Source organism: Rosa rugosa, chromosome 1 (assembly GCF_958449725.1).
Source record: "Rosa rugosa chromosome 1, drRosRugo1.1, whole genome shotgun sequence".
NCBI classification, from domain to species: Eukaryota; Viridiplantae; Streptophyta; class Magnoliopsida; order Rosales; family Rosaceae; genus Rosa; species Rosa rugosa.
The window spans coordinates 39,736,838-39,757,326 of record NC_084820.1 but is presented as its reverse complement, the minus strand read 5'-3'; the positions used below and the strand labels follow the sequence as shown (position 1 = coordinate 39,757,326).

Here is a 20,489-nt window from a genome sequence, read left to right as displayed (position 1 = left end):
TAGTAATTACAATCTTATAATGTTTGCCGAATATGCTATCGTTTTACATATCATAAAAGCTGGTTCACAAACTTTTTCACTAACTCTTACAAACTCTCTAATTCTTCCATTATCAAATCTATACATTCCTCCATTTCTGCCTTACAGATCACTAAAAATACTAATTGCATAGTCCTCCAATCATGTAGCAGAGTCATGCGCGAGCAATGCTGGACAGAATTGTCTTTTGGAAGTTCCCATCAGTAACGAGTGGGTCAGATGAGTAGTCAAGCACGACTTCCTCTTCTGCATCCATAGGCACACTATCATTACCATAAAACAACATATGATCAAGTGAATAGAAAATATAAAGGAAGTTTATGGCAATGTATTGAATTCATTTATTGATAGAAGCATGTTGCCTGGATCATTTGTATAGTAGTTCACCTGTCATAAAGGCCTGCACCAGCATAACCTTCAAGATCTTCACCATTGGAATCGGATCGGAAGATTATGGACCGTCTGATAAAGAGGCCAACCGGTTTGCTAGGGTAACCTAACACCTGAAAAATATCCACATACTCAAGAGTGCAAACAATGGTAGGGATTTATACACATATTGTGTTGCCTAATTACATGGTCTGGCCAATGACCAAAGTTTTATTCTGCAGTATAGAAAATTTTTTGATCAAAGTTTTATTCTGCAGTATAGAAAATTTTTTGATTGATAAATTACTCGGGTAAATTAGATAATCTATTTGGAAGTGCAAAGAATGGTGGAGATACTTGGTGTTCCCTAATTACATGGTCAGTGAAAGCCAATGACCAATTTAGGTAAATTCATAGGCTACTTAGGTATATAATCCATGTGAAAGTTATCAATGCAATTCAATCCCTACATGGTCTGTTACTCTTATGCCACTTTTGGCACTGTAGTGCATTACCTGAGGAGAGTCCAGAGCATTTTTCTTGCTAATAAAACTTAAGGCACGTCCAGGATAAGCTCCAACTAAGGTTTCTCCAAGACCTTTGACAACCTATCACGGTAAAACAACCCAAATCAATGTCTCTGATATTAAAACATTCTATCTTACATATATACTGCTGAATACCTCGGCATATATCTCCGACGAGTCTCCTGAAGATGGGTTAGTTGTGTGAATAACGAATGCATAGTCGGCATTTATTATTTCTTGAACAAGGACAGCCATGCAAAGATAATCATGGTCTAATTTCACTTTTCTTGTGCTGAAGTATGCTCTCTCATTCCACTTTGAAGCCCAGACCTGGATTATAAGAGATGAGCACACCGCAATATATCAGAAAACTTTAAGATAAAACAATTTGATTTGCATTAAGTTGATAGGCAGCTTGAGCTCTGATAACAAGTTATGATGTTTGTGAGATCTACTTTTCTTAAAGTGTAGTGAAAACATGGGAAATTGCTGCCCCTGGTCTCAGAAAGCTTTAGCCATGTCCCACAGAAACAAAAAACAAAAAAATTCATACTGTATTGAAGCATCAATAGAGAAACAAAGAGAATATACCAGTCAACTCAATAGAGTACACTGGGAATGAGAAAGCAGATAGATATGAAAAGATTGGTTTGAGACATAATTCAAGGCTCTAATACTAATATCAAGTGCAGTTAAATTCCTAGCATTAATGGATTTAAGAACAAGTTCAAATGGGCATATGCAGCCAAGCATTCTTACCTTTTTTATAGCCAACCATGCTTGTTCCCATCGTTGTTCACCCTCATCACCAGGCCAAGGCATTCCTGAACTTTGCATCTTAGTCTTCAGCTCTTGCACCTGAAAGTAACTCTCAAAATAAGCTTTCACTTAAATTGCTCGTTCTGCCTAGAGGCCCCTAGAGTTATTTTACTTACAGGTACCAGTACAGGTTAGTGGTTATATATCATATCAAGAAAAGGAATGACTGACAAGAACAATGATTCAATAAAAACTTTTTACTGAACTTAAAACTTCTGTTTAAGTAAAGAATTCTGCACACCCATATATAAAACTTTAGTTCTTGATTCAGCCCCAAATCAGAGAAGTCATTATTTGCCTGCTTTACTAACAATTTATGTTGGAAAATGAATAATTGGATACCACAACAGTCCAGAGATTGGAACATATATCCATAAGAAGATCATGTGCTTGCAGGCTTTGAAATAAAAATTGCATGCATTTGCAATATATCATCTGTTACAAAATACAATTTTTGACATTGAAGCCTTCAATAGAAAAAATAGAAAATAGATACATACCAACGGGGGTGGTGCTGTCAACTGTAAAACTGTCTCTCGAATCTCCCCAACTGTAAAACCGTTGAATTCCTGCCTGACAGGAAACTTTTGTTTCCACATGTAGTAACTGCATTCCCTTTCAGAATCATTGTCATCATTTTCTTCTGCAGAAAGACGGAGTGTGTAGGATTGAGCATCAATATTCTTCCTGGTCACAAAATCAGTTTAGCTTGCTATCTCAATTGCAGTTACTGTATTCTTCCTTGGATCCTCATTGTCTTCCCTGATAGAGAGCCGCTTAATCTTTGACAGAAATAAGAGAACTTCAGGATGAATGCTTGAGAGCTGCTGTTTCACAGGCTTGACCTTTTCGGCCTTTAGAGGTAAAACAGTGTAGTGGTAGGAAGGGCAGCATTGGAACCATAAATCTGTTTGATGTCAGATAGAGTTGGGTTCTGATTGACCCATTCAGGAACTATGTATCCGACATTGCAATGCACACAAGGCTCTTCACTGAATCTGATCTGATAGCCATTACTGAAGATGTAAGGCTGAGCCGTGATCAGAAACACACTTTTGAACCCAATTCCTGTAAATTAACCAAAAATTTGGCTAAATTAGTGAAGCAGAAAAAGAACATAAATTAAGCAAAAGAAAAAAACACTAACTGATAATCACATCTAGGCATTCAAACATGATAAAGATATCAATGTAATATTACATATTACTTGAACAAAACTAATCAATATTGACAAGCCTTTTTCAAAAAGTCAACTAATAAAATTAAAATGTAGTGCCTGGCTCAAGGTTTTAGAAAGCAGTATTTCATATAATTTGCTTCTCTATAACATGCCAAGATTGTATTTGGCAATCATGTCATACCAATGAATCTAAACAAGAATCAAAGCAGTGTTTCACGACTTCAACAAAACTAACTAATCCGACAAGTACTTTGAAAAGAGAAACTAACAGTAAACATAAACTACAGAGCGTAGGCCAAAGATTTTTGTATGTTTTCTATTTAGCAAACATAACATGATAATGACATAAGTACGAGTCACAACATAACAAAATTCTAAAGCAATCAAATAGCTAATGCAGGCATGTAGGATATACACATTTAGGATGTATGGATATGTACCTTTCTCCCCAATATAACCACGCTTCCTGTTACCTTTCTTTGTGGACCTTCCAACACTGCAAATGGAGTCTATGTTTTTTGCAGAGAAACCCTTCTCATTATTGAAAACCACCAATGTAGCAGGAGCCCCCGTGCCCGTTATGTCCTGGGAGGTTATGACAAACTCAAGTGATGGATCTACTCCATCCGAATACTCATTGTCCTCAGCGTTCTGTTAAGAATATCGATTGATCATTAAATTAGTTACATATATAGAGATCATCAGATCAGATACTATCTACAGTACTAATACATAGCTTCTTTTGTATTAGAAATAATTCCAAGTGGTACACAATTTTCACCACAACAATCACAGCAACAGTCGCAAAAGAGATACAAAACAGATGCATAACTAAAGATACAATCTTCAAAATCTACGATATGGGATCCAAAACCAATACATCAAACAATTCAATGCTTTACCAAAACAGATACAAGTCTACAAATGCAACTCAATTTCAAATTTTCAAGTCCAAAGTCAAAACAGAAAGGCAAAAAGTGACTGATGCAATTCGAACCCAGAAATCCAGAAGGACAAAACAGATCACACATCCAATTTTCATCTCATATCAGTCATATGTATAGCGTATAGCAAAAGAAACAGATGCAATTCGAACCCAGAAATCGAAGCAAGAAAGATGGCAACAACTTACCAAGCTTGAAGTTTCCGAAATCGAGTCGAAAACTGAAATTGAAGCTGCTTCACCTAGTAGAGTTCGAGACAAACCCAGACTTGAAGATTGAAAATTGAATACCCAGAAGCAGAAATTAAGAGGAAGCCATAAATCGATTAAAGAGTGAAGACCCAGAAGCAGAAATTAAGAGAAACAGAAACCCAGACTCACCGCGCACCGTCAGTCCATCACGGCGTCACCGTCGAAGAAAGAAAAGGCGTCGTGCGGCCGTGCCGGAGAGAGACACAGAGAGAGAGAGAGAGAGAGAGGAGAGCGGGGCTGCGGGAGAGAGAGAGAAGCGAGCTTTAGAACCATGCTGGCATTTGGTGCTCGAAGTCGCACCAATCGAGGAGGATAAACTCCTTGGAGGCAGGTTGGACCAGTTGGGGTTCGGATCTCGGAGCAACGACGTGGTGGCGTTGGAAGAAAAGCACCGGCAGAGGCGATGGAGCCGGTGAGGGGACGGAGGCAGTAGTTCAATGAGGGAGAGACAGTAGCCGTGGAAAGAGAGCAGGAGAGGGAGGAGAGCGCTAGGGTTTCAGAGAAGAGCGAGAGAGAAAGAGCTGAACGCAGAGAACGAGCTCAGGTTGGAGAAGGAGCTCAGGTCGGGGACGCGAAGGAGGCAGTCAGAGACTCAGAGTGAGAGACTATCGATTAGGGTTCGAAAGTTTTTAGATAAAGTGACCAAGTGTTGGGGGGAATTAAAATTTTAGACCCCGCGTTTCTCAAACTTTTAAACTTAGTCCCTCCGCGTTTTTGTAAATTTTTTGTACGAAACTTTTCTCATCGGTTTCTTTGGTGACTGATGTCCATAATAACAATAGAAATCGGTTTCTTCACAAACTGATGTTAACATGATTTTTAACATCAGGTGCAATCCTGACCGATTTAATAGTGGTGATGTCTAATGACATTATTCTAGTAGTGACATGACCGGATGAAATTTAAGTTTTTGGTGTGCTTGTGTTTCTGAATTGAATTGAAACGATTTTGTGCTTTCTCTGTGATTGCTTATGGATGGTTGTGTTTGACATTTTGTGTTCTGCTATTATGTATATGTGATTGACAATAATAATATGATGAAGTTGATGAATGTTTAAGTTAAGGATTCATGCTATCTCCTTGTATATGCCATCGTATTTTCATTGAGAAAATTGCAGATTGAGTAAAGTTTCTTTTCAAATGTTTTGGATTGAATTTAGTTAAACTTTACTTTGGTCATAGATTATTGCAGATAAGAATAGGCATATTGCACAAAGCAATTTCTGTTATTACTTGTATATGATCATTGAGATAAACATGACCTGGAACTTGTGTTAATTGTTTCAAACTGTGCTTACTCGTGTCCTCCAAAGAGGTGTTAAAAATTGCATAGTTTGGTAACAAACAGCTTCACACATAATTTTGAATTCATATTTCGATACTTGAAGATTCTTCTACTGTCATAAGATGTTGATTGTCTTTTTGGATAACTTGAATTGTCTACTTATGGGGTGAAGATTCAGAAAATTAAGTACATTATGTCTGCTGCTACAAAAGTGTTGCCTGATGTAAAATTCAGTCTTGGGGTAATTCTATTGGCATAGTATCTTAATATGCTTATTGCTATTTTTTGTGATATTCGTTTTGGTGATTTATGAACTGTTTTGAAAGCTAACACATATATCTACAGAAATGTCACTATGTTGAAACTTCATGTTTTTTAAGGTTTTTGAAACTGGAACTTACAAAATTTTTCTTTTATTTTTGCTCATTAGGGAGTATTTACATGAACCTCAACAATGTTTTGATGCTCACTGGAACAAACTTTAGAGCCTGGAGAGACTCAGGAGAATGTTACATGATGATGCATGAGAACATAGACTTAGTTTTTCAACATGTATATTTTGTTTTGCCACTTTTAAAAGTGGAGGAATTACAAGATTGAAGAGTCATTTATCGGGTTATGATCCTCACAAGAGTGTAAAGAAATGTGCATGATAAGGTGCCACCGGAGATCAAAACAGAGGTGATAGCATGGATAAAGAGAAAATAATCTATTAAGCAAGAAAAGGCAGCTGTTCAAGATGATATTAGAGAAGAACTCCGCAATGATTATCTTGGCAATCAAACAAGTCTTGACAATGACGACGACGACAATGATGATGATGATGGATTTCAGTATCTACCAGACATGCACCCTGCAGAACGACAAGATTGTCGTGCTGCAGTAAGACGATCAACCGTAGATCGTGATAAGAACTCTCAGTTTAGTAGAAGTGCAAGATTTCTTCTGGGTTTTGGTAAGGATCATGAAGCAGTGCCCGAGTTTCTTCACAAACTCGAAGTGGATTCGAAACCACATCATTCAATTCGGATAAAGATCATTCTTGGGGAAATACGAGTTTTGGGGATTATTGCTTCCGCTAAAATTGTTGCAGAAAATTGCTGTCGCAAAGGTTAGGTTTTCTGAGAACCATGTTTCAATTCAAAAGCCTTAAATTCGTTTTCTGTTGAACTGCAAGAACACTAGAAGCATTCCCGGCGTGCACCTAGGCTAGAGTAGATGGTGACCGGATGAAATTTAAGTTTTTGGTGTGCTTGTGTTTCTGAATTGAATTGAAACGATTTTGTGCTTTCTCTGTGATTGCTTATGGATGGTTGTACTTGACATTTTGCGTTATGCTATTATGTATCTGTGATTGACAATGATAATATGATGAAGTTGATGAATGTTTAAGTTAAGGATTCATGCTATCTCCATGTATATGCCATCATATTTTCATTGAGAAAATTGCAGATTGAGTAAAGTTTCTTTTCAAATGTTTTGAATTGAATTTAGTTAAACTTTACTTAGGTCATAGATTATTACAGATAAGAATAGGCATATTGCACAAAGCAATTTCTGTTATTACTTGTATATGATCATTGAGATAAACATGACCTGAAACTTATGTTAATTGTTTCAAACTGTGCTTACTCGTGTCCTCCAAAGAGGCGATAAAAATTGCATAGTTTGGTAACAAACATGACAGGACCCGCTCCGGATTTCACCCTGAAATCCGGAGTGGCCCTGCGAGACCCACCTTAGAAGAAATTCTACCAAAATTTTGGCAGAACTTCCCCTAAAAATGTCCAAAACATGTAGAAAGACTTTTACACTTCTAAACCATCCATCCTTATTCTCCTGGAGCCACCCTGCTTCCTAAATCACAACATTCTCCAATTCACATTACACAATTCCCAACTTAATAACATTAATTCCACGGTTATCAGAGCAATTCTAAAACAAAAGGTATAATAGAATAAAAAGTAAAGAGGGTAAATGATCAATATATCCTACAATGCGGAAGCAGTGACAACTATGCCTCAGCTCCATGTACGCCCGACCTCAACTAATCTAGCCTGCAAACTGGGCATTTGAAACCGAAGGGCCCAGGGGAAAGTATTGAAAAACACGTTAGTGTGAGTGGACAAAAATAAATAATTAAGATAATTTAAATGTAGCAAACTTGAATACTTTCCCACTTATTTAAATTTATAAAACCTTGATGCATGCAACGTTTATAAAACATATTTCTTTAAACTCAAAATCTCGTGAAAACATACCAGCCCCGCTGGTTAAGAGAAATCGGACTAGGCCCCGCTAGTCAAGTAATAATAGGATATGGGGAAGTTATATCACCACGGGTAAAGGCTCCCCTTAGGCTCTACCTACCCTCGACTGCCACTCACACATAGATTGTGTGAGGAGGAGAACTAATAACCTCGACTACCACTCATGTGAGGAGGAGAATCCTCGACTGCCACTCACAAACACAAAGTAAGTGAGGAGGAGACACAATCTGCACGACCCGAGTATGGTGAGGAAAACAATCGAAAACCAGTAAATCCATAAATCCATAAAGCTTCCCCAATATCTCACGAGAAAAAATAAGTATATTCCAATGACGTGGCCCCGCACGCCAAAATATTCTCAAAATCATAACAAATAGGCGAGATCAAACTATAAATCGTAACTTAGAAACAAAACCAAATCCACAATCATCAATAAGGCATTCCCAATGCCAAAACCGAAAGTCGATGAGTAAATAAGAAAAATATCTCTATCGAATAATCCCATTTCGAAAATCTTTTAAAAATCTCAAATAGACGAATAGAAATATATTTAATTCCGAAAACCACCTCAGAAAATAATTCGTCGAATATCAATTTCCATCATAACTTCAAATCCGAGCATAGAAAACTCACGTTCGAAAATCGTGATGGAAAAATCCAATAAATATTCAAAACCAAATAATATCCGAAACTAAATAATATGCTCAAAGGATAATATGATAATTAAATAAAGCATTAATTTAAGAAACAACGCATGCATCATTGTTTAAAACAAAAGTCCACTCACTGTACTATTTAGGTGATCACGCTTACGAGTTCCTTCGTCGAGCAATAGCTTGGTATGTCGCCCTGTACACAATTATATTCCGTGAACAACAAATCGACAATTGAATACGATTCCAAAATGAATCCTCTTAAATCAACATCTCCATTTCCTTCAATTCAACCCAAATTTTACCACCAACACCATTTCATTAATTTACAAGTTCTAGGGTAGATTCGAGAGAAATCCGACGATCGGATTCTCATAAATCGATAATCGAAATTCTGAATTTCCAGGAATTTATAATCGATTCAAAACTTCCCTAATCTTCACCAAACTTCATATATAAGCTCTACAACATTTATAGGATTTAATAGGCTAAAAATTGAAATTAAAAAGCTGCCCTACCCGCCTCCACGCGCGACCTACAGTGGCGGCGTGGGGCCCACGCGCCGGTGGCCATCACCTCCGATGGCCACCAAATTTTGGCAGCAACAACTACTCAACACGCCCAACATTTTTCTCAACTACAACACATTCCAATTTTATTAAGTGCACGAATTCAGCCGGTGAAAAAATCCCAGAAAACTCCAAACCCTAGAATTGGGTTTTCCTTGATTCTCCTTCTATGCTGCAAATCGGAGTCAATGGCCTTAGGGGAAATGATCACTGGCTCGGGGTGCCTCTACTGACCCAATTTGGTGGTCGGAAACGGCCGGAAATGGCGGAATCGCCGGAAAAGCTCAAACTGCCCCCGTGAGGTTCCTTGCTTCGATTCGAGGTTTTCTGGCCAAATCGCCGAAACCCAAGGGCACTAGCGTGGAGAGGAGGAAGAGGCGATCACGTGGTGGCCGGTTGCCCACCGGTTTATAGCTGGACGGCGGTGAATCAATGATAGGTGCATAAAATGCATCGAATTTATAGTTCAAACCTTTATACTTTTGCTTAGTTTATTCCTTAAAAAGATCAATTTAACTTTGTTATTTTCTTAGGTACTTTGAGGAGCAGTTAAGGAGAAAAGAGAGCTACAATGGGGAAATCAAGGTACTTCACATGAAGTAGTGATGCAAAGGATGGATTCTGAACATTCATTGGTCCTAAAACTCAAGAGAAGATGGAGAGAGTTGCTGTGCAAAACAGTTGCAGAGAAGCAGAAAACAGAGTATTAGAATCTGCCTTATTTTCTTCTGTTTTGGGAAGCTGTTTTGAAGAACTTTCGAGTGGAGTTATGAAGAAAGGCCTAGCAACATTTGAAGATCATATGTTCTACTATAACTTCAGGCAAAGATTTAGTCCGGAATGATAAAGAGGAAGCCAGAGGCTGTGCTCAAAGTTGGTACCCAGAGAAGACTGTTTCCATCAGCTTTTCAGGAAGCTTTTTCAAGGACTTTTCTACTGAACTTAAAGGATTAAAATCATAAATTTCTCTGCCCAGATTTGAAGAATATATGTTGTAGAGAAGTTTAGAATCAAGAATCATCCAGAAAGATGGTGGGATGCATTAGTTATGATGCTGCAAAGATGAGCAGATGATAAGGAAAATCTGGAATTTCTGACAAGTCTTTCTGCGAAGCATTTTCAAGACCGTTGTTGGGCCACGTTTCAAGAAGCTTTCTAGAAGGTTTTTGCACGTTTTCGAAGAGTGACATCAGGAGTATTATGTGGCAGAATATCACCTTCGAATCTGCCAGGAACCCTTGTCAAACATGGAGAGGAAAATCAATCCTAGTTGAGAAAGGAAAGTGAATTAAAGGCTATATTTTCTGAAGATATTTTTGGCAGATTTTGGGACGAATTTTATTGGATTTTTGCTGCATTATACTTATCAAGAGATGGTTAGAAAGACTTAAGGAAGGTTCAGAAGATTGTGTGGCAACTAAGCAAGTGGAATTGGAGAAGAATAAGGAGAACTCAACCCGGTTTTGGAGAGAAAAGTTATGGGTTTGTAAACAATAAAAGAGGAGGCTTCTTGGCGTCAAAAGGGAGCATATCATACAGATTTCACGCCTCAAAACAGCCCTAGCTCTCTGATTTTCGAAGCTCCATACAAGCATAAGGAAAAGAAGCCGCCAAAGTCGCCGTCTACCACCACCGTGAACATCCATCTTCAAGCAACATCCACCGTGTCTCTTCACTCCCTTTTTCTGCGACTTTGTCCTTTTATTTTCAATATGTTACTGTGTGTTTACCTTAGAACAATGAGTAGCTAAATACTTTTGTGTTAGGGGCTAGTTTGAAGCCCTAAACTATGGTTCAAGTTTCATAATAAATTTCTATGTTTTAGTTACTTTGTCGATGAGATTGTTCTTTGGTTCTGGATTAGATGAATCTTTTATATGTATGTTTTATGTGGTTGCAAACATATAGGATATGCATGTAATTGGTGCTAGGTTAAATAGCAATTCACCTAATAGTTTTGTGATTTTAACCGAAGTAGTAAAACCTCTCGCCTAGGTGTGTACCAAAGATGAGGAATGCAACTAGACACGCTTGTTGTACTAGTTTGTACACTTAGATTGACATCCTTCCATATGTGCTTAATGCTTTAGAACTTGCTAAATGTAGGAGCCGCTTGTGATCTCTATGTTGCATGTTTTCAAAAGGTTCTAATAACGGCGCTTGTTCTTGTTAGAACATTATAGGGAAGTAATATAAGGTACTTAGCTTGCTTCTAGCTTTGTAACTTGGTCAATCTCTCTCTCATGACTTAGTAATAAACATAGCAAGAAAAATTGGAACTTGGATTGTGTTTAGTGGTGGATAACGAACTCCTAACTGATCATCATCATATTCACAAACTTTACTTTAGTTTCATCTTTTGTTCTTACTTTATTTTCAGCAAAATTAATCAACAATCCCCCCAATTGTGTTTTTAAATTTGTTTTACTATAGTTTCTAGTTTTCTTTGTTTTCTAGGTTACATAAATTGAAGGTGAACCCTTGATCCTTGGCGTAGAACGATCCCTTATTTTCACTACTACAACTTGACAACAAAAAGGGTTTTAAATTGCGTGCTATTTTTAGCAGAGCAATCAAGAGGAAGAAGAAGAAAGCCGAAAGGGGAAAGAGAGAGAACTCGGGGGAGAGGAGAGAGAAAGGTGGGTTTCCGGTTTTGGAAACCTACCACAGTAAAAATGCCATATTTATAACCAATTTACCATGAACAGTAACTTTCGTATTTCACTCATAACTTCTGCATACGAGCTCCGATTTTTACGTACCACATATGCACGCTCTCGGTTTAACGTCCTCTATAACTTTCATGAAGGAAATTTTTTCAAATTTTGACCCAAACAAAAAGTCAACTTTTAGGGCCACTAAAAGTACCGAAACGACAGTAAAAGTGAACGTAAAGGTCGTTTACCGTCCAAATGACTAGTAAATCGGTAAATTCAGGTTCGGGATGTTATAAAACAGCTTCACACATAATTTTGAATTCATATTTCGATATATACTTGAAGATTCTTCTACTGTCATAAGATGTTGATTGTCTTTTTGGATAACTTGAATTCTCTACTTGTGGGGTGAAGATTCAGAAAATTAAGTACATTATGTCTACTGCTACAAAAGTGTTGCCTAATGTAAAATTCAGTCTTGGGGTAATTCTATTGGCATAGTATCTTAATATGCTTATTGCTATTTTGTGTGATATTCGTTTTGGTGATTTATGTGTGTTTATGAATTGTTTTGAAAGCTAACACATATATCTACAGAAATGTCACTATGTTGAAACTTCATGCTTTTTAAGGTTTTTGAAACTGGAACTTACATAATTTTTCTTTTGCTTTTGCTCATTAGGGAGTATTTACATGAACCTCAACAATGTTTTGATGCTCACTGGAACAAACTTTAGAGCCTGGAGAGACTCAGTAGAACGTTACATGATGATGCATGAGAACATAGACTTAATTTTTCATGAGGATGAACCTGAGGCACTAACTGATGAGAGTTCAACTGAGGAGGTTAAGGCTTTTAAAGCCTGGCACAGGTCAAATAGAATGGCCAAGAACACCATGAGGAACACTATGTCTGACACTGTAAGAGGTAGTGTAGAAGAACCTGATTTGGCTACTGACTACATGGAGGCTATTGAGACAAAATTTAAAGAGAGTGAGATGGCAGAGGCTGCAAGATTGTCTAAGGCTTTTCATGAGCTGAAGTATGATGGATTTGGGGGAGTTAGAGAGCACCTAATGAAGCTGATCAACATTAATGCTAGGCACAGGGAGTTACTGACGGGAGTGAATGATAGCCAAGTGGTGCATGTTGCACTGCATTCCCTGCCAAATACCTTCAGTAGACTTAGAACTAGCTATGTCACGCCCCTGATTTTTAACACAAATAAAAATCGATATATAATCCTATAATTATACATGCGTGATCGTTTATTCATCAATACAAAATACCTGGAAATCTTTTTTTCCCTTAAACTAAATACATATTGATGCCCTGAACCCAGTATGTCAATATTGACCCGCTCCGTAGAGTCATATATTATATAAGCGTACGAATTAAATTGTCAACAACAAAATAAAACGTAAATGCTCCTCAGAGTTAACTACACAACTGAAGTCTTAAGAACGGTAGAGTCACAAAAATGGCTTCCTACTGTAAAGCTGCAAAGGCGCTACCTCAGCATTAGCCACGATTATCCTGACCTGCAGAATTAACCCCTACATCGTTTGAATAGTGCACCGGGTTGTCACAAAACAAACCCGGTAAGCTTTTGCAAGCCCATATGAGTAACTCAAAACAGTCAACACAACTCACACCAGAAATAAGGAAAACAACTCACGCTTTGATCCCTTAAAACACGAAATAAAGGAGAATAACCCACCCTTAATTTCCTTTCAAATCGAAATAAAAGAAAGCAACATACACCTTGGTTTCTTTTAAAACGAAACATAGAAAGCAACACACTCCTTGGTTCCTATCAAATATAACATAGAAAACAAGTCACACCTTGCATTCTATCAATCGTACCATAGAAAGCAACTCACACCTTGATTTCTATCAATCGTACCATAGAAAGGAAACCATAGAAAGCAACTCACACCTTGATTTCTATCAAATATAACATAGAAAACAACTCACACTTTGAATTCTATCAATCGTACCATAAAATGCAACTCACACCTTGATTTCTATCAATCGTACCATAGAAAGCAACTCACACCTTGATTTCTATCAAATCGTTAATAAGGAAAACAACTTGCACCTTGTCCCCTTAAAAACCGTTAATAAGGAAGCAACTCACACCTTGTTCCCTAAAAACACGTAATCTCATGAGTTAGATATAACCAATTCCCGTTACCCCATGAATCACAATTGTGGCAGACAGACTAGAGCTCTAACTGAATTCGTAACCACTCGTCCGGCCAAAGACGTGATTACCTGATATTCTGCCCAAGGTCATAGACCTTCATTCCTCGAACTTTTCAGTCCCTTGGAATAAAACATTAAAGGAGTCGCACTGGACCCAAAATGTTACACAAATCTCAACGCTTTTCAAAACAATCGAAATCAACATTTCCATAATAATTGTTTCCCGAAAAGCCATAACACAAAACAATAAATGATCATAATCATGCATATTGTTTTCATACACAAATCTCAATGCTTTTCAAAACAAATCGAATCAACAATTCCACAATCATTTGTTTTCCGAAAAGCCACAACACAAAACAATAAAAAGCATCATTCATGCATATTGTTTACATAAATCCACAAAACCCACAAATACATATATATTTCACGTAAATATATATATACGTAGTCATCCACTCAGGAATGCCTACTAATACCAACTATAGTTTGCAGTTAAATCAATAACTCTCAAAACGATAAAGGTAATTCCGTCCGTAAATCAACCTTGTGAGATTACTCACCTCGAAATTCCCGCAGCGTCTTCAATACAGAACAAAACAGCCTAACCACCAAATAACCGTCTAAGAATACTTCGTCAAGTACCTAATCACATACGATTTCCACTTAGAAATGATTCACAAACGATTTAAGTCCGAAACTCCTGTTTTGAAATAAAATCCCCAAAGTGATGCCAATCGAGGCGAAACCACATACGAGACCACCCAATGTCTCCGGAATACTTCTACGATCGATATGTCAAAATCACAAGTCGATCGGACACTCAAATCCTCACGGATCAAATAAATCAAACGATCCGAAACCGTAAAAATCATAACAAATCCATACGAACTCCAAAAATTGCGTATTATATATCGAAACGCTCGTATCGACGAGTAAATGATATACAATACCAAAAAATATCCATTACATGGCCGGAAGGCCGCCAAAACGCCGCCACAGTCGGTGGTGCAACCACCACAACGACCACCGGCCAAAACTCAAAACTAGATTAATCCAACCGTCCAAAATGTCAAGAACACCAAATAGATCAACTTTAATATCAAGGGTTCAAGCCAACTCGGCCTAGATCGCCGCCACAAGCCGCCATGAACTATTCACCTTGAGTTGGTCCGATTCCAACGTGAATCGATCAAAACAAACACCACAGATCGATCAAGGAGGCTCCTACGAACTCACAACAAGAAGCATGAAGCCACGACGTCGCCGGAACAAGGATTTCTGGTCTGGTCCGAATATCTCAATCTGTGCCGCCTTGCAGAGCCGTCGTGGAGGAGAATCGCCGTTAGAGGCCACCATAGGGAGGACCAGAACAAGGAGGCGAGTCGATCTGGAAAGTTTCGCCGCCAGAGCTGGCCGGAAAAGCCGGGTCGGATTTCCGAGTTCAGGTCGGGTCAGTCGCAAAGAAGAGAGAGAACGGAGAGTTTCAGAGTTTCCGGAAAAGGAAAGTGGAAAAATGAAAATAGTAAGTTTCTGAAAATGGAAACTTCTATTTATAGAACTTTCCCAAAACTTCAGCAGACCATAACTTTCTGATACGAACTCCGATTGACGCGCACCACATGTCCACGAACTCGTATCGACGCGGTCTACAACTTTCATGAAGGAAATTTTCAGAAAATCTCAACGTATAAAAAGTCAACCTTAGCAACCCCCCTAAAACCATACTTTTCGAATATTTATTCGCCCGAAACATTTCCGCTCCATCCACGAGCCACGAAACCGTCCAATAACCACAAATTAGATTCTGGAAAATCCTTGGAAAATAGATACGAATTTCCGAGGCATCATAAGCTACAATGCTCTAAAGGGTACTTGGTAGGGGTGGGTTCGATTCCGAGCCTAAACCGAAAACTGAACCGAATTTAGGCTCGGTGCGGTTCGGTTCGGTTTTTGTGTTTTGAGAAGTTGACACCGAAAACCGAACCGACCCGAACGGTTCGGCCCACTTTCGGTTTTTTTTTTTTTGAAAAACAGATTTTTACAGACTTCTACTTTCTTAAAATAAAAATAATTTAATAATTGTGTTTTTTTTTTCCAGGTCTTTTTTATAGTTCATTCTCTCTCTTTTTGCTAGCCTTTTGGGCCCTTCCTCACCAAAAAATAATACTATGCATCAAACACATTGGTGTAGACTCGAGAGATTCAAGTCCATCTACTTACAAAAATTACTCCGGAAAGTAGGAAATTAGGAATCAAGGCCATTGGAGCCTTTTCGATATAACAAATAAAATAAAAGAGCAACCCATTAACCAATAACCACCCACACAAGCAAAAGACATGAAAAACAAAAACAAAAAAGAGCATCCCTCTTCTGTCTCAAAACTGATGCTTGTAATCTCTGCCATAGCTCCTGCATACATTTCAGATCACACAAACTGAGTCAGTCTCTAAATCCAAATCAATATAAAACGCCACAGTCAATCTTTGTCCTATGTTTCTGATAAATAAAAAATATAATAACTTTCTTTGCTTGAAATGGGACGTGACATGAATTGGTGTTAATAGCTAGCTATACGGCTTAAAAAGGAAGTCTCATCATATATAATCATCAAATTTATACACATCTATCAACTTATATGTAGACTTATAGAGTAACAAACCTGCAAATGACTAGCTACGTTCTCCCTAGTCAAGCCAGGCACATTCATGAACTCGAGGATTCTCCCTAGGCACAACCTCTGTATGGAAAGCCAAAGGTAAACAATAGTTATTAGTAGACCAAATATTAATCAGACAGCGAAATATATAATATAATTAAACTTACTATCCAAGCGTATATGTCTGATGTCCAAGCCTATTAATGTAAACATGGCACAGGCAGACTGAGGAATCAATACATATTCTACTATCAGATCATATCAATGGTCATATCAGATAGTATTATCTCAAATTACCCCTTAACTCCACCTTATGCCTCAAAATCAGTAAGACTTGGTAGTGAGAATAATCTCAATTATAGAATACATGCCCCAAATGAAAACAACACCAAAACGCAAAACTGATTCAATAATTTTGATATTTTTACCAGTTAAAGCATGTCTTGTTAAACAGACCAGATTACATAGTGGTTATTCAAATTCCTAAGCTTGCAGATTAGAGACCCAGCTATAACAAAGTATATGATTTAAGTCATCATCCCAGCTAAAACATAACATATTGAACAGAGAAACCATCAATGTTTTAAAGTAATGAACATATATTACTTATAAACGCATACTGTACCTGCAGCAATTAATATTGTTTGATTAGCACCACCATCCAGTTCACTACTTTGCATCCTTGAAATTATAGCATCTGCCTAACAAAAAAGCCAGGAACAACACACTGTCACACACTGTCATTCAAGTTTGAACTTTGAACCATAAATCAAAACACCCAGACAGTGAAATAATATGAAAATAAATATCAAACATCGTCATCATCCTTCTGCGCACTGTGTCAATTGCGTATGAAGCCAATCCAGGTCCAATCGTAATTCACCATCCCAGCAAAAACTAGAAAAGAAACTATCCTGTAAAATACCAAGAGAAAAACAGATATTACCATCAAGTCATCAACATGCTTTGTTATTGCAATCAAGTCATCAACATGCATGAAAACCAAGATCGAAATCAAAATATTAACACCCAGAAAATCAAAACCTTAAATTAAATAGAAATGAACAAAAACCACATTAGAATAGTAAAAGGCATAAGAAATACCCATCGATCATGTCCTTGCGGCGGCGGCGGAGATCGTGCTCATCAGACTTCAACCACCATGGCACCATACTCGGATTTCAAACGAAACCCGATAACCCAGAGAAGAGTATTGATGGAAACAATTACATCACCAGATCTGGATCGTGGCCATCGATCTGGACCTTGGCTATGGAGGAGAAAAGAACACCGAATCTTCTTCAATCTCTGAAGTAAAAAAACAGGAAATAAGAAGACAAGATAGCGCTGCTAGTGAGGATTGAGGACTTGAGGAGTTGAGGTCGAGGATTGAGGACACGAAATATGAATCGGGAAAATCAGAATCTCAGATCGGTGAAAATCAAAGACGGAGGAAGCTCCGGCTGAGAGATGTGTGAAGGAAGAAGGTAGAGAAAACGAACCTGAAGCAGTTGACATTTTACGGTCGCGATCCGGCTCCAAGCAAAACGCAGATCCCAAAGAGGCGGTAGAGGGGACCACCGAGACCTTGGCTTGACGGTTTTGGACGGTGAGCTTAACCCAGTCCTTGGCGGTCTCCTTGGCGATCTCGAATTGTCGATGATGAAGAGAAAACTGAGAGGCCAGTGAAGAAAGAGAGGGCGAGAGGAAGAGAGGCGAGAGGAAGAGAGAGAAACTGAAATAAGATAGGGTCGTGGAAGTGAGGCAGTGAGAAACGAGGGCTCGAGGCTGGGAAAGGGAATATAGTTGGTCTCTAACTCTAAAACAAAACCACGTCGTTTTGTCAAAAGTGAACAGTGTTTCGGTTTTCAGCGGGCCGGTTTTCACCGAGCCGAAACCGAAAACCGAACCGAACATAATCGGTTCAGTTCGGTTTTTTTTTTTGGTTCGGTTTTTTTTCAGTGCGGTTTTGTTCGGGTTTGGTTCGGGTTTCGGTGCGGTTTTTTTCGGTTTTCGGTTTCGCGAGCCCACCCTTAGTACCTGGACCATAGATGAACTCATATCTATCTGACTGGAGAAGAAGATAGAATTAAGAAAGAAAAAGAGCCTGCAACCTCTGTGAACCTGGTAGAGAAGCCAAAGAAAAAGAAAAACAAGCTGAAGGTCACCAAAACCATCACTAAGACATCTGGAAACACTGCAACACCTAATACCACCAAAGCCTTTAAGTTCAAGTGCTACTTTTGTAAGAAAGTAGGACATATGAAGAAGGACTGCTCAGGTTTTGAGGCTTGGTTGGTAAAGAAGGGTAAGAATTTCTTTAGTACTACATATGCTTTTTCTTTAGAAATTAATTTTGTCAATATTGAACCTCACAGTTATTGGTTAGATTCTGGCTCACCCTTGCATATTACGAATTCTTTACAGGGATTCACAAAGCACTAAGAAGTGAAGAAACCAATGTCTGTGTGGGAAATGGCATGAGGGTTGTAGTGAAGGCTATAGGAACCTTAAGACTAGATTTAGGTTTTGGAAAATTTTTTGACAGGACCCGCCCCGGATTTCACCCCGAAATCCGAAGTGGCCCTGCGGGGCCCACTTTAGAAGAAATTCTCCCAAAAATTTGGCGGAACTTCCCCTAAAAGTAGGCTACCCAAAACCTGTAGGAAAACATTTACACTTCTAAATCATCCATCCTTATTCTCCTGGAGCCACCTGCTCCCCAAATCACAACTCCAATTTCACATATAATTGTCTCAACCCCAATACAATATTGATCCCACAGATTGTCAGAGCAATACTAACCCACTAGGTAACAACGAAAACAAAAATAGAATGAGTACGCGGAAGCAATGCTGTTGGCTATGCCTCGACTCCATGTACGCCCGACCTCAATTAACCTAGCCTGCAAACTGGGCATTTGAAACCGAAGGGCCCAGGGGAAAAGTATTGAAAACACGTTAGTGTGAGTGAACAAAAATAAACAACTAGATAAATAATTTAAAAGAAGTAAAGTTGTAATACTTTCCCGCATTTATTTAAGTTTATAAAACTTCGATGCATGCAACGTTTATAAAACATATTTCTTTAAACCAGGAAACTGGAAACTGTAATTCAAACATGCTGAGTATCGTATCATCGGACTAGACCCCGCTAGCCCAGAAATAATATAAAAGTAGGGGAAGAAGATAGCCATACGAATGAGCCTCCCAGGCTAAAGTACTCCCATATACTCCCGTTATGTACCCACACGCCACTAAGTGTAGCGATTAGGATACTGGGCTTCAGCATTACTGTCACAAAGACAGTAACCAGCGCCACAAAGGCGGAAGATCAATGCTAGCAATGATAATAGTCACCCAAAGTATGGCAAAAGAAAATCCGAAAACCACATAAATCCATAAAGCTTCCCCAACTCTCGCAAATGAATTTCCAACGACGTGTCCCACACGCCAAGAGTATCTCAAATCAATAGCAAAAATGCGAGAAATAATAATAAATCATAATCTCCATAATTCGAAACAAAACCAATTCCAAAATCATCATCAAGGCATTCCCAATGCCAAATCCGAAAGTCAATAAATAAATAAGAAAGATCAATAAATCAACGGCGTGTCCCACACGCCAAAAATATTCTCGAGTCAATGATGAATAAGCAAGGATGTTCAATAATGAACTAATATTCCATTTTGGAAAAATACCATGGAAAATACTTTGTTGAAAAACAACATAAATCAAAGTTTCGAATCCGAGCATAACAAAATTAATATCCGAAATTCACAACCGGAATAAATCATAATCGCTTCATGAAAATCATTATTGAAAGCAAATCCACGAGATAAACCGAAATCAAATTCTGAAATCAATTCATATGCTCGAAAAGTAATATGATAATTAAATAAAGCATTAATTCAAGAAAATAAGCGCATGCATCATTATTTAAAACAAAATTCCACTCACAGTACTATTCCGACGATCACGCGTACGAGTTCCTTCGTCGAGCAATAGCTCGGTACGACGCCCTGTACATAAATATAATCCGTGAATAACTATTCTA

At 38.2% G+C, this 20,489-nt stretch overlaps 1 protein-coding gene and 1 long non-coding RNA gene across 4 annotated transcripts; both read right to left on the bottom strand.

Moving 5' to 3' along the window:
- On the bottom strand, positions 1-4,726 carry LOC133724874 (alpha-glucan water dikinase, chloroplastic-like). Of its 3 annotated transcripts, none has more exons than XM_062151770.1 (9): positions 4,259-4,726; positions 4,067-4,145; positions 3,375-3,585; positions 2,255-2,822; positions 1,695-1,793; positions 1,092-1,265; positions 924-1,016; positions 427-542; positions 1-302 (listed from the first exon to the last, which is right to left on the bottom strand). In XM_062151770.1, exons 4-9 carry the CDS (start codon positions 2,351-2,353, stop codon positions 194-196), a joined length of 690 nt encoding a protein of 229 aa, XP_062007754.1. In that variant the 5' UTR covers positions 2,354-2,822; positions 3,375-3,585; positions 4,067-4,145; positions 4,259-4,726; the 3' UTR covers positions 1-193. The 3 variants fall into 3 exon arrangements, with proteins under 3 accessions (XP_062007754.1, XP_062007755.1, XP_062007756.1); XM_062151771.1 differs by having other exon boundaries at positions 4,067-4,119; XM_062151772.1 differs by having other exon boundaries at positions 1-285; positions 4,067-4,723.
- Positions 4,727-15,846: 11,120 nt separating this feature from the next.
- Positions 15,847-18,141, bottom strand: LOC133737157 (uncharacterized). The gene is made up of 3 exons (XR_009859815.1): positions 17,935-18,141; positions 16,436-17,740; positions 15,847-16,185 (listed from the first exon to the last, which is right to left on the bottom strand). It is a non-coding gene; the product is annotated as an uncharacterized LOC133737157 (long non-coding RNA).
- Between the last annotated feature and the right edge of the window lie 2,348 nt (positions 18,142-20,489).

What these genes read in the sequence shown, in the direction of transcription:
- LOC133724874 (XM_062151770.1), bottom strand. Translation starts at nt 2,353, where the DNA reads ATGTGGAAACAAAAGTTTCCTGTCAGGCAGGAATTCAACGGTTTTACA. An exon ending in CATGGTTGGCTATAAAAAAG is followed by an intron (nt 1,266 to 1,694) that starts GTAAGAATGCTT and finishes CTTATAATCCAG; the next exon opens with GTCTGGGCTTCAAAGTGGAA. An exon ending in ATGCTCTGGACTCTCCTCAG is followed by an intron (nt 543 to 923) that starts GTAATGCACTAC and finishes GATATTTTTCAG; the next exon opens with GTGTTAGGTTACCCTAGCAA.